The 13,379-nt window shown below is 27.7% G+C and overlaps 1 protein-coding gene across 2 annotated transcripts in view; it reads right to left on the bottom strand.

Annotated features, from left to right (window-relative positions):
* LOC136987574 (transcription factor AP-2-beta-like) overlaps positions 1–13,379 on the bottom strand; it is a 69,522-nt gene that overhangs the window by 37,122 nt on the left and 19,021 nt on the right. The window contains exon 1 of one of the 2 annotated variants that reach the window (XM_067285329.1): positions 6,812–7,501. The exons of the other annotated variant lie outside the window; for it this stretch is intronic. Within the exon in view, the coding sequence (XP_067141430.1) occupies positions 6,812–6,814 (3 nt within the window). The 5' untranslated portion in view covers positions 6,815–7,501. Of the gene's footprint in view, positions 1–6,811; positions 7,502–13,379 lie in introns of those variants that run through there. 2 annotated transcript variants of the gene reach the window in all.

Consider the following 13,379-nt stretch of genomic DNA (forward strand, 5'->3'; position numbering starts at 1 on the left):
AACTTCCTCGCTCCTTTCAAAGAAAACCTTCGAGGTCATATATAAAGCCTTATTAATAAGAAAAACGTTGACATGATTTATATCTTATACCTTTAATTTAAATTAAAAATAATATATAATACACTTTAACATCGTAAATAATTAACAGGGATAAATTTATCGTGCTTTTTTTTCAAATTTTTAATTGTATTTTTGATGATTTAAAGTGTCATTTTGTAGCTTCGAATCGACGTTTCAGCGCTTTTATATTGCTTAGTTGTTTAACGTTTTTAATTTTCCATGATTTTAAACTATTTATACGAATTATAATAAACGTTTTCGAAGATTTTTAACATTAACAATCGCTACAAGAAAAACGTAACAAAATTAAATTTTTATACGTAATTTATTTAAATTTCTAGGCAAAATGAAAACGTTAAAATGTCGTTACCAACCTCCAAAAACGTTAAACTCAAACGTTTTTTCTTTTGAAGATAAAAGTAAACTAATCTATTATAAGTAGATTAAAGATTTCACTAAACCGTGACGACACTCTAACGTTAAAACCTGATTTTTAAACCATTTAACGAATTATTTATACATTTTAAAATTTACTTCTATATTTATAACCATTAAAACCTACTTTTAAACCATTAAAACCTTTATTTTAACTCATAAATCAGCAGCAAACTCGTCTATTTTCAGGAAGAGCAAGCAGATTAACTTCGATAAAAACTGCGATTTTCTTTACTAAAATATGAATAATTTGATAAGTTTATGCACTAAAAATCTTTTTTATTGTCTTAAATACAAGATTTAATTAAAAATTAATTCGAAATTAATAAAATAAATTAAATGTATTCACTTTTTTTCAACGTGTATAACATCGGAAACGTGGAGTAGAATCGTCATCTCTTACAGATCTTAAACGTTTTTAGGGCCACTTAACGTGATAACAGACGATTGTACTTCAAAAAATGGAATGTTGAATCATCAAAGAACTTGAGTAGCAATGACCAGTTAATAAATATTAACAATTTATTGCTCATTAATTCTATAACATTAATAAGCATGATGCACTTCGATAAATTTTATCTCTGATACGATTGATAACGTGTAGATGTTGCGTGTTTTTTGGTGATTTTTAGATAAACGTTTGCATTCTTTACTAAAAATTATAATATGTAATAAATTCTAGATGAGTTTTTTTTTATAAAATCCTTCGTTTTTTGGTTTTTTAATTCGGAATTCTTATTAAAAATCACATTTTTTTGGAAAGGTAACGTTAAACTTATCAATGGTTAACATTGATGCTCATCTTGTTAATCATTGTTTGCAAGGATTAAAGAGATATTAATTGGAATTTTATCGTCATATTCTCATCTTATTATTATATTAACTTATCAAAAACGTTCTTAACAAGAGGATTATTTTTTGATGATTTTTTTAGATTGTTAAATGGATGAATGATTGACTTGAGAATTCGTTTAGAGTCATTTATAATTAGGATACAAGGTCTAAATATTCTCACACGTCGAACAAAGTCCAAATTCTTTTCTATTATTCCAGATCAAAATACTTATTAACGTTTATCTTCAACGTTTTATAAACGTAAAAAAAGTCCTCTTAACTACACCAACTCGAATCAACGTTTGATAAAGATTAACAAAGTTTAAGCTCTATGCTATTCGTGTCAACGTTTATAAAACGTTCATAACACTTTTTATAAACGTTGACATAGCTAAATTTACATATAACTATATCAACGTGTGTCAACGTTTTAGAAACGTTAATACACCTAAGACATTGTCATACTAAACTAGTTCCTTCTGTCCGGATGAACTATTACAAAAACCCTCAAAATTATTATAAAAACGTTAAAAGAGATGCTTAAAATTAATTTTATATAATTTACTTCCAATTTATCTTGAAACTAAATTAACTTGATAGGATTACAAAGGGATATATGAGAATACAAGTAGAGAATTTTGGCCTAGAACGAAAGATTTTTCGATAAAAATTATAAATTCACTCATCAAAATTACATAAAGTAAACAAAATTAACTTATTTTCTTTTTAAAAATATTATAAATTATTAAAAATTTATGTAATTTAAAGTGAAACGAAGCTATAAATTCGATGCTATAAAACTTATCTGATTTAAGTTCTCATTCATTATTCATTTTTCCATGTAGTCTTGAAGTGTTTCTATTCAATAATTTTAAATTATTAATTGTATTAAAGGCTATTAAACGTATTTAATAATAAATTAAAAACGTTTGCTAATGTTTATAATCTTTAATTCAACGTTTTTTCAAGACAAAACCTCAAGAACGTTTTAAATAATACATAATATGTGTTTTTTCCCTGTACTTTAGACATTAAAGCATAGTTAAATACTTAAAATATTATTTATAACGTTCCTAAATATATTTACAAGCTAAAACAGTCACGAGAAAAGGTTAAGAAACGTTTTTTAAACACGTTAAAAAGTTAAAATGCCGCATACAAATAATCCCCAAAATTCTCGAATTATTAGGATAAATTGTTAAAAATATATTTTTTAATTAAAGTTTTAATGTTAAAATATAAATATTTAATATTAAATCTTCTAAAAAATTATTATTTTAACCAAGATACGACAAGGAACACAGCATACAAAAATGAAGAAAATAATTTATAAATTCAAGAATTTAAGCATAATTTTATTAAAAATTATTTTTTTTAACATTTTAGATTATTTTTTTTATAAATTTCAATAGAATATTTATAATTAATTATATAAAAATGAAACTTTTCGAGAAATATCTTCACAAATTTAACTTTAATTTTTAAACTTATTTAATAAGTATAAATCATTTAAAAAGTTTAATAAATTACTTAATTTATACAAACTTAAGTGAGTAGAATTACTTAGTTTTAATAAAAAAACAAGTATTTATAGAAATTCAAACAAAGAAGTTGGATTAGAAAAATCACTCTTCAGCATCAATTTTCCATTTTAGCCCACTAAAACTACAAAATTTATGCTTAATTCAGCGAAAAAAGTGAGTAATATATTAGATTTTAAGATATTATTAATAAAAAAAATTCTTATATGAAAGAATGAAGTAGTAATTTACTAAAAAACTCATATTTAACTTTAAAAAATTAAAAATAAATGCACGAAAAATACATTTTAAACATCAAAATTTTGTGGAAAATATTCAAAATAATACGTTATCAAAGTATTTATTGTGTAAAATGCTAGCAAGTGTTTATAAAAATTGTTTTCAGGTTGAAAAGTAATGACTTTTGTTCTCAAATAGCTGTTCAAACTATAAAAATTAATCATATTATACTTAAAAAATGTATTTAACATCAAAAATTAAAGGTTTCAATGTGTTATAATAAAAAAGTTTAAGAAATTTTACCAGAGAAAACTGGAGTTTTTAAGAAAAAATTGATTTAATATAAGAAATTAACGATGTAATTTATTAAAAACAGTATTTAAATTTAAAAACTGAAGATAAAATATATTTATACTAAAAATTTAAAATTATATTAATTTAAATAAAAAACATAACAATATTTTACAAACATTATCACGTGGTTAGAAATGAGCCAACTGTAAAAAATAATCCATTTCCAACCACGTGAGTTATAAATGAATCAGTCTAAAAACAAGTGATCAATTTCAAACCACGTGGTAAAATTTAAAAAAATCAATTATAAAATAATTAATTTCTTTTCGATAAAACATAAATTTCTTTTAAAAAATGAATAATAAATAAATAAAATTAATAAATTTTTTTCGAAAAATTGCATTTACGAGAATAATTTTATTAGAATTTCCACGATATTAACGGTGGATATTGATTAAATATGTTACTAAAAATAAGCAAGTTTCATTAGAATAAATTATTATAAAGATAATAATCTAGCTTAATTATGATATTCAATTATCCTCACAGATTCCTGATCTTGGTTCCCCTATTGATTAAAATGCTTAAGCCAAGCATATCGTGGTCTAACAGCTTAGAATTATACAACCCCACTAATGACTACAATTGTGATACGGATCTACTACTATTGAATTTTATTTTCGTTAATTCTCTTCATTAAATGCCAATAAAAAATCTCCTCAAAAATTTCCCAGAATAAGAAGAAATTTAAAAAAGAATTCAACTTTCATCCTTTAGCATCTGTTTAAATTATTTAATTTTTTGAAGTGAATTAAAGGAGAAAAAAAATTGGTTCCTAATTCAGAAAAAAATTAAATAAAAATCTTTTTTTCATTGTAAAAAATCTTCGTGCACTCAATTAAATTTGTGTTTTTTGTGGCATTTTAAATGGCATTTTTCTAACGAATCAAATACATTATCGAAATTAAACAGCGAAAGTAACTTTGGGGTTTTTTTAAATATATATATATATATATTATATAAATTTAAATAAATTAAATAATTAAATAAATTTTATTTTAATTTTTTAATATATTTTCTATCGTTTTTAATAAAAATAATTTTAAAAAATATTTAAAAAGTAGTGATAAAATGAACGATGCGTTAAAGCGTCATTTTAAATTTTATTTTCTTTAAAATATTTAATAAAAATTGGTTTTAAGGTAAGGATATAATATTTTTTAACCCTTTACCTTGAATAAAATTTTATAACTATGATAATGTCCTTTTAATCCTATGTTACGCTACTTCCAGATGTTTGTCTACTCTATCATTAAATCAAGTAAGGAGTGTGGGAAAAATAAGAAAAATAATCATTTCACTTCTTAATAATAATAAAAAAGTCGGTTATTTTGATTTTATTTTAATATTTTTAGCACAAAAAATTATATTTTTCTTGTTTAAATTTGAAATTTACAACTGTATTTTGACATTCGCTTCTTTAATTGGATAAGAACGAGTCAATTTCAAACGGTTAACCGAAATCATTTTTTAAAAAAATCAATTAGATAAACACCTGAAAAAATCTAAAAAAATGATAAAAATAATAACTTTTTATTATTTAATTTACTTAAATGGAAAACATTAGATAAATTTAACAATAAATATACGTGTAAAATGGCCGGTATTTTTGATAAATAAAGAACAATTTTTCAAATTTGATAATGTAATTTCGGCCATTTTGAAGCGATAATTTAACATTTTAAATTACTATCCCGTTTATTATCATTTAACAATTGACAGATACATGAGAATACGTTTGATATGCATATGAATTGGTTTTGAAAATTATTACACTATTGTCACGCTACTTAATAAATTCCATCGACACATTTGAGAGGAAACAATACTAAAGGACGAATCAAATACCTTTTATCATAAATTTAACAAGAATTATTCGACGTAGAAAAGGTAATTTGCAGTGTAGATTCATTATAATGGAGTTTTAAAAAGTAGAATTTTAAGGAGCCGTATGGCCGAATACAATGCAATCGAATGTAGCTCATACAGGGGATATTTTGCCCCCTTTTTCATTTTTCACTTATGAGAATTGGGATCTAGAATGCTCGCTTTGCTTTCATTTATCAACTGGTACGAAATTAGAAAAGGAACAAAGAACTGGTGACTCCGACCACTTCGTCATCCCTGGAAACAATGTAGGTGCCGTGTGGGTTCGCTTCTTCCTTCTCCACACGACAATTAAACTAGACTGCTGGTCAGGTAAATCCGCCCTTTTCAACCCTACAATAGACAAAAACCGTTCTTGGAATGACCGGTCCGGTAATTTCAGCTAACTACATTCGTTTTTGTTGTTGCAGGATGTTTTGTGCTTGTTAATACACCGGTTCTAATCATTTAAAAAGAAGAAATCCTCTTTCCTCCTATATTCCAATGGACTTTAAAACAAGAAAAAAGAAGGACTATTGAAAGAAAATTCGATTAATTTTCCTGGTGTTTTTATAAGCAGAAGTGCTTACTTTTCGGAATAAACATCACCACTTATTCTTTTGTGGCCATTTGACACTGTTCGATTCGTATCTTTAGCGGGGTGAAGTTACCGGATAGTTGCATGTCCCACGGCTGACTAAAGCATAAGAGCAAATCTCACCTGACGTCAAAGATGTCAGATGACCTCTCGTTGGTCCACAGTTCACACGCTGCCCACCAAATCGAGCTGACGGTTCAGATCAACTAACTTGGCCTCTAGGCCTTCTTGTAATTGTATCCTCTGCACTTCTTCAAAAGTGGATGTATTAGTTACATGTTTACCTCACTAACTTTAATACGCGTTTAAAAGAGAAAAAAATAGAAGAAATTCAACACATAACACATATCTTGATCCCAATTACCTTTGAAGAAAGGCACTATTCTTCCTCGTGGCGCGAATCGAGATTCGCAGTTTGATAAGTTTATGAAGAAATCGGTTTGACAGGTTGGATCGTAGCGTAAGAAGTACAAAAAATACATTAATTAGCTAAATATTTCTGTAATTCTCGTGTAAAACCTAGCCGTAAAACCTTTAAAGAAGTTCCTTATAATCGTGTCTGCCAAGAATTCAAACTAACGGACAATAACGAAGGAAGGAGGAAAAAAATTCAGAGGAGGTGTGACACATGGGAACGTAAAGATAGGAATCTGTCACCGGATCTATTGACAGACCTACTGTGCTTTCAGTATTAACAATGTCCCCACAAAATTATAGGTCTTTTACAAATGGTAGAAAATTCTGTCTGCAGCTAATCGAAACGGGGAAGAAGTGTCTGTGCCAAAACTGGTATATGGCTTTTTTTTATACGTACACAAAAGCTAATAACGTCTAGAAGATCGGGATGGCGAGAAACTGATACACTAGATAAAACTATAATTATTAAATACGGACATGTACTTACCATTGTGAAGACAAGCAATGTAAGCGCAAAGTTGTGAAGACGATGCAAGGCACTCTACTAACAGCTGGGGTCCCCCATTGTCCCTGAGCAGTCCCGTGAACTGAAGGCACAGGTATGGGGGAACTAGTGGATTGTTTTTAGCGCCGACGACCCAGATGCCCCCTGGTCAGGTAACGTATCGTAGCTGTGTAGTGGCAGAAATGGTCGACCAATTGCTAGCGGGAATTTTTTTTATTTTTTATTTTTTCACTAGTCCCGATGAATGGCGATACACAGGTGAAAAACCCACCCTTGTCACACGACCAAAGTCGGTCTCCTAAATTCCTTGCTCACTCCACGATAGAAATTGTTCTGCATGCTTTGATTTAATAACTCGTCTTCCCCCACGACCACGAGCACGTGACAACGGACCCCTTTCTTCCCCCACGGATGGCATCTGATTGGTGAAACGGTTACTCCCCGAATAACTTCCGTTCTGAAGTACGCTTATCTCCGTAACTTCCACGGATAATCCATCAGTCTGGTCGTGTGATAAATTTACCGGAAGTTCATCCCCTGGTGGACACTGTCGACACTATGTGAACAACGGTCCCCGTGTGACGTCAAGAAAAAAAGGGAAACAGGTAGGATCCCCAACGGTAGCTACGATTAGCTCACGATGTTCCTTTGGGCAGAGAAGCTTGCCAACCTGTTTAATACCGACTGACAAGGTACAGATCCAACTCCACCCCAAGTTGTTTGCGCGCCGCTTGACTGATTCAATGGAAGCGGATTCGTCCAATAGTTTGCTTAAAGTGGCCACTCGACAGCAACAAGCGGCCCTTCACTACTTTTCTGCACTTGATTTCTTAAACCTCTTCTAGATTAAGTAAATCCGCAACTAACTAGAGGGAGGATCACGTGTTAAATCTCGTTTTCTTCTCAGTTTGAAGGCTTTTTTCGGACGGGTGCCATACTTTTTTTTCTTCAAACACTCTCCTTACGCGTTTAAATCGTCGCTTCCTGTTGATATTAAAAATAATGTCATAGTGGAGGGGTTAAAGACAATGTTATCAAACCGGGGTGGTTTCAGGATTGCCTATTGTTCCAAAAATGACACGTCGGAGAGGCTATTTGTAAGCCTCCTACTCCTATCTTGGATACGGTAATGAGAGTTATAAAAATTATATTATTTTTTAAAAAATATTTTACGATACGAGCTCTCCCGTTAAGATCTTAATTTCTAACCAATTCCACGACAAATTTTTATTCAGCAATTAACCACAATTGAGTCATCGAATCCCATTTTTCAGGGGGGTGCTCCACTAACGCCATCTAGCGCTCAGGGGTTTAATCAATCAAGTAGAATATACTTTCAAATTACGTTATTTTAATAATTAACAAGTAATTTAAACGCTTTTTAATGCCATTTTTAAAGTTTAATGGCTTTAAAAAATTGTTTTTAACAGCAAATTTACGCATTTTAATTTCAAAAAAATTTAATTAAATAGAATAATTTATTTTTCTATTTACTCGAAATTAAAACGAATTTTATAAATATTTATTATAATTAAGTAAGAGTTAATGTAAATAATTAATTATTCAAAATTAAAAATATAAAAATTAAATATTTAGCAATTAACGAAAAACTTTAAAATATTGTATTAAGAAGTTTGTTTATTTTTTAAAAATTCGCTAAATTTTTTTTATTAAATATAAATGAAATTTAAATAAATGTATTCGTTTTTATACTAAATTCTTATTTATTTCTTAAATATTTTTTTTATAAATTGATTTAATTTAATCCAATTTTGAGTCTTTCGGTATCCAAAACAAAATTCGTTTTCGGCACTTAAAAAATTCAAAAAAATCCCAAAAATTCGCTGATTTTTTTAGATTTTTAAATAAATTTTTTAATTATTATTTTAAAAACAATATAAAATTTTAATTTTTATCGTACTTAAATGATAATTTGAATATTTTGATATCAATTTAATGATTTTTATTACTGGAATATATTACAAGAGCTAATAAAAATTAATTAAAATTTATTTTTTAAGGATAAAATTATTAATTAATAATTAATAAAAAATAAAATAATTTTTTAATATATATTTAAGTAATTTTTAAACGCAAACATAATCAACTTTTCCAATATTTGATGAAACGTTTGTAATTATCAGAAATTCAACTTTTTAATTTTCGTTAAGTAAAAATGGGGGAGAGAAAAATCTTTATTAAACTTTAATTATTTTTCTAATAGTTATTTTTAAATTATTAACGAAGCGGAATAGAAAAATAAAATGAGCGAGGGAGAAGGAAAAAATAAAATAAAAATAAAATTTAAATACCTTCAGTTAAATTTGGATGTAACGAAGCAGAATTAAGTAAGTGGTCAGGGAAAAGTGCTAAAATAATTTACACAAATCTATCGAAACGGAAGTAAAATCTAATAAGATTTTTAATTTGACATATGACCAAATGGCCAACTTAATCAGAATTAAAATTAATGGATTTTTACAGTTGGATAATTCGATCATCGCCCTTTACTTTAGCTTGATAATGTTACCAGTCTTTCCTGTCAGAAAAATATATTCTAGAGTATTTTTTAAATTAGAAAATATATTCTAGACATTTGTAGAAGTGTAATAAAGGATACCAGAACTTATAAACTTGTGCTAGAGGTTGCTAGAAATGCAATACTTACTCTGTGTTGTATAGGTGCTAATGAATGCATTCTAGAGATTTAGAAATCTTAGAGTTTAATTAACATGTTTAAAGGATTCAAACAGTGAAAAATTTGTTATAGAAGACCCTAGGAATGTCTGGAGATTGTTAAGAATGCAATACTTATCCTATGATTATACTAGAGCTAAGGAATGCATTCTAGAGATTCAGAAATAACAAGTGTATCCTAGAAAATCTTTGAATACGTTTGCAGGAGTCTATGAGTGGATAACTTAGTCCTAGTTATACTTAGGAATAATTATAGTAGGCTATACCATAAATATTATGCTGTAGATATATTTTAAAGGTGTTAAAAGCGCTAAAAATATGTTTTAAGTGGTACGTGTGATAAATGTATCCTATAGGATCCTAAGGTAACAGGAAAGGCTTTCTGGAAGTTGTTAGAAATGAAAAGTTACCCAGATGTTAAAAGTGGAACAAATATGCTACATTTGAGGCGCTTTATGACATGCTAGAGGCATTATAAGTGAATTAAGGCCTATGAGGTGTATGCTCTACATTAATTATAATTACGTGTAACGTATATCTTTGTTTCATACGTTTAATCCTGTCTATCATAAACTTACTATAAATCACATTATTTACAAAAATTTATAATAAAAATCTTGTAAAATTAATCCTGGATAACGTTTATAATTTGTGTAACATTCAATAAATGAGAAAATATATCAATTATAAGCAAAATATGGAATCTATAACCCCAGAAAACTTTTAAACTATCAGCTTAAACTACAAGTACAGTGTTCAAATATATTTGGAAACAGAAAATATGGGCTATTTAAAACTATCAGTCGAATATTATATAAAAGATAAATGAAAATATGAGGCCTCTATCATAAGTGAATTCAAGAATTTTAAGCAAAACTACTGATGCAAAACAAGTCAAAATGTATAAAATATGTAGTAGATATTTGGAGAGATAATAAATTTAAAAGCTGTAATTAAGAATATGAGCCCTAATTAATAATATATAAGGCCTACTTCTGAGGAAAAAAAATCATACTAAAGATAACGAAGAAGTGAAAAGGTAAGGATTTACAGGGCAAACAAAGTTAAAAAATGGTAACTAAAAATACCAGGCCTCAATTTTAATAAATATAATTAAAAATATAAGGACTGTATTTAGAAAACTGAGAAAAGATATGCTAACGATGGTAAAGAAGTAAAAATAAGAGATTTACAGGTTTAAATAAGGGTAACAAAGAATAAGAACTCCATCTTCATGTTGATTTAACGCATAAGTTCGTAACAATAAAAGGCCTAGATTCACGAAAACTAAGGAGGATAGAGATGATAAGGAGCGAGGATTTGGGAGTTAAGAGGCCCGTAATCTTAAGTTTATTGAAAAAATACTTTCTATATTTCTGGCGAAGAATTAAATTACCCGAGTGAAGTAGATCTTTCAAAGTGAACAACATATATTAGCGATGCATATTATGAATGATTGGAGGCATGAAGTGTCACGGTCAGGTGGGGGAATAGTGGGAGCAAAGTGGATTACAGACACGTGGATGTCGGATTATCTACACTCCAGACGCCCTGCGCAGATGGGACACAAACTATATAATCCGAATTCACAATAAGGGTACAAAATGGCGATTTGGGTCCCCTGTAGATTAGCTGTTGATTCAGTAAGGCTTGAAGGTGCGTAATATGGAAATTGAAGCCGCTACTAACAGGTTTATATCATGATCTTTCTGCAGCCACCGTCACGGAGATCGATGAAGAGAGGGAGAACAAAAATAAAAAAATAAATAAAAAACTAAAATAAAAATCTAACTACTCCAACAGAAAAAGAAATTGCGTAATAAAATGAAGTAGAATTAATGGCGTAAAGAGAATAAATCCTAAGAGAATAACGTTTTCCGATTGTCTACAACTCCGACAAAAATCAGACAAATTCAATTTTACTGAGTTACAAATAAGTTATATAATAATAATTTCTTTTTTAAAAAAAACGTTGACGGCAAAGAAAAATGTAAATGAATTTTTTTGTATTATTTACATATCTAGTTATTGACGCTTAATGAGTTTTATGCGACAACGTTTTTCATAATCGGCAAAAAGTCTGACGAAATTTTCCAATCATCGGCAGTTTTTTCTGATTTTATTTGGCGATATTTACAAACAAATGTTAAAAAAAAGTTTTCTATACAGAATTTTTCCGGTTTTTACTTATCGTCAATTGTTCAAATCATTGCGACGTTGCACGTTAACGAGTATTGTTATACAAAAACGTTTACACAGTCTGCTCGATACTTTCTTTAATATTGCGGTAAGCTTTCTTAATTGCATTACAAAAAATTTATAAATAAACGTAAAAGTTTATTATAGACAAGACATTCTACTTTTTAAAATTCTTTACATTTTTTCAATTATGAGATTTTTATACGAAAACGTTTACAGAATTCAACGAATTTAGTCATGAATATTTACACGAAAACGTTGTAAAAAATCAGCTAAAGTACTGATAATATTTGCGTAAACGTCATTCGAACCGTCAGCAAAAACGTTTTTCTGTATATATTTTTAAAAATAATAATTTTTTTTTTTTTAAATTTAAATTTGTATAATTTATTTTTTCGTTAATTTATAGGAATTTTCGTAACATTTTTCATTAATACATTCAAAACATTTTCAAATAGCTCGTGGCAAAATCTAGAAAATTAATATACAGTTAATAACATTTTCTAGAAATGTGTGCTTCGTTTAATTTTTATGTACATTTTTTGTAATGTCATTATTATTATTTTTACTTTATAAAGTGTTATAAATGCGCCGAAAATTTACGAACCGAAAAGATGTAATATTCAAATACAAAGCCGCAAAAAATAAAAAGAAAAATTAAGTTTTCGAGCTTAATTTTTTAAAAATTTATTATTTTTCTATTATAAAACTTAATTTTCTTCTATTAAATTTATATATATTGTAAATAGTAAACGAATTACTTCGATGCCTCTAAGCGACATAACATAATTCGGTCGCCATTTTGGATTTTCGTCTTACTTTTTCGCGATATTTTTTTAAAGATTTTAAAATAATTTAAATAAATAAATGTTTTAAAAATGATTAAAAGTATTAATTAATTAAATTTTAATTCATTTTATATTAATATTTTTAATAATTTGTTTAATTAAAATTATATAGCCTATTGTACAGGTTTGTGGGTGAAAATAATAGCGATTTATGCGCGGAAATAGCGTGCAAATGTGTTTATTATAAGTTGAAAATTTATATAAAAATAGCGTCAGAATTTTCTTATTTTTAGCTCATAGCGATATTAAAATAGCATTAAAATTAGCATAAAAATTGAATTAAATTATTATCTTGTTGCCAAAATTCGTAGTCATTTAAATGTGTTATTTCATATTAAAATAATTATTGAAGTTGTAAAAAATTCAATTTAGGAATTTTTCCCTATTCATTGAGTTGGAGAAAAATTGTTGAATTTGGGGATTTTTCCCTAACTCAATTTATTTACATTTTTAAAAAGATATCCTGAAATGTAACGGTGTAATCGAAAAGTAATAATGTTTTACTCTCGTCAGAGCTCGGAAAATCTCCAATTCGAGAAATTAAGAGGGATTTTTCCCTAAAATAATTCACGTAAAAATTTAAGGTGACTGAGTAAAAGTAAGTTATAAATTGTGAATGGTAACAAAGCAAAAATAATTGATACCAAATTAGAAAAATCCCTAATTTAAGAGGGATTTTCTTTCACAAAATAATTAAATTCGCTTAAAAATTTGACACAGATGCAGAAAAATAGAAAATACGAATGAAAGGCGGGCAAAAACGTGATTGAAGCGGTGAAAAACCATCAAATTTCCACCCGAATCTT

This window comes from Centruroides vittatus, unplaced genomic scaffold (genome assembly GCF_030686945.1).
Source record: "Centruroides vittatus isolate TY-2023 unplaced genomic scaffold, ASM3068694v2 scaffold_2520, whole genome shotgun sequence".
NCBI classification, from domain to species: domain Eukaryota; kingdom Metazoa; phylum Arthropoda; class Arachnida; order Scorpiones; family Buthidae; genus Centruroides; species Centruroides vittatus.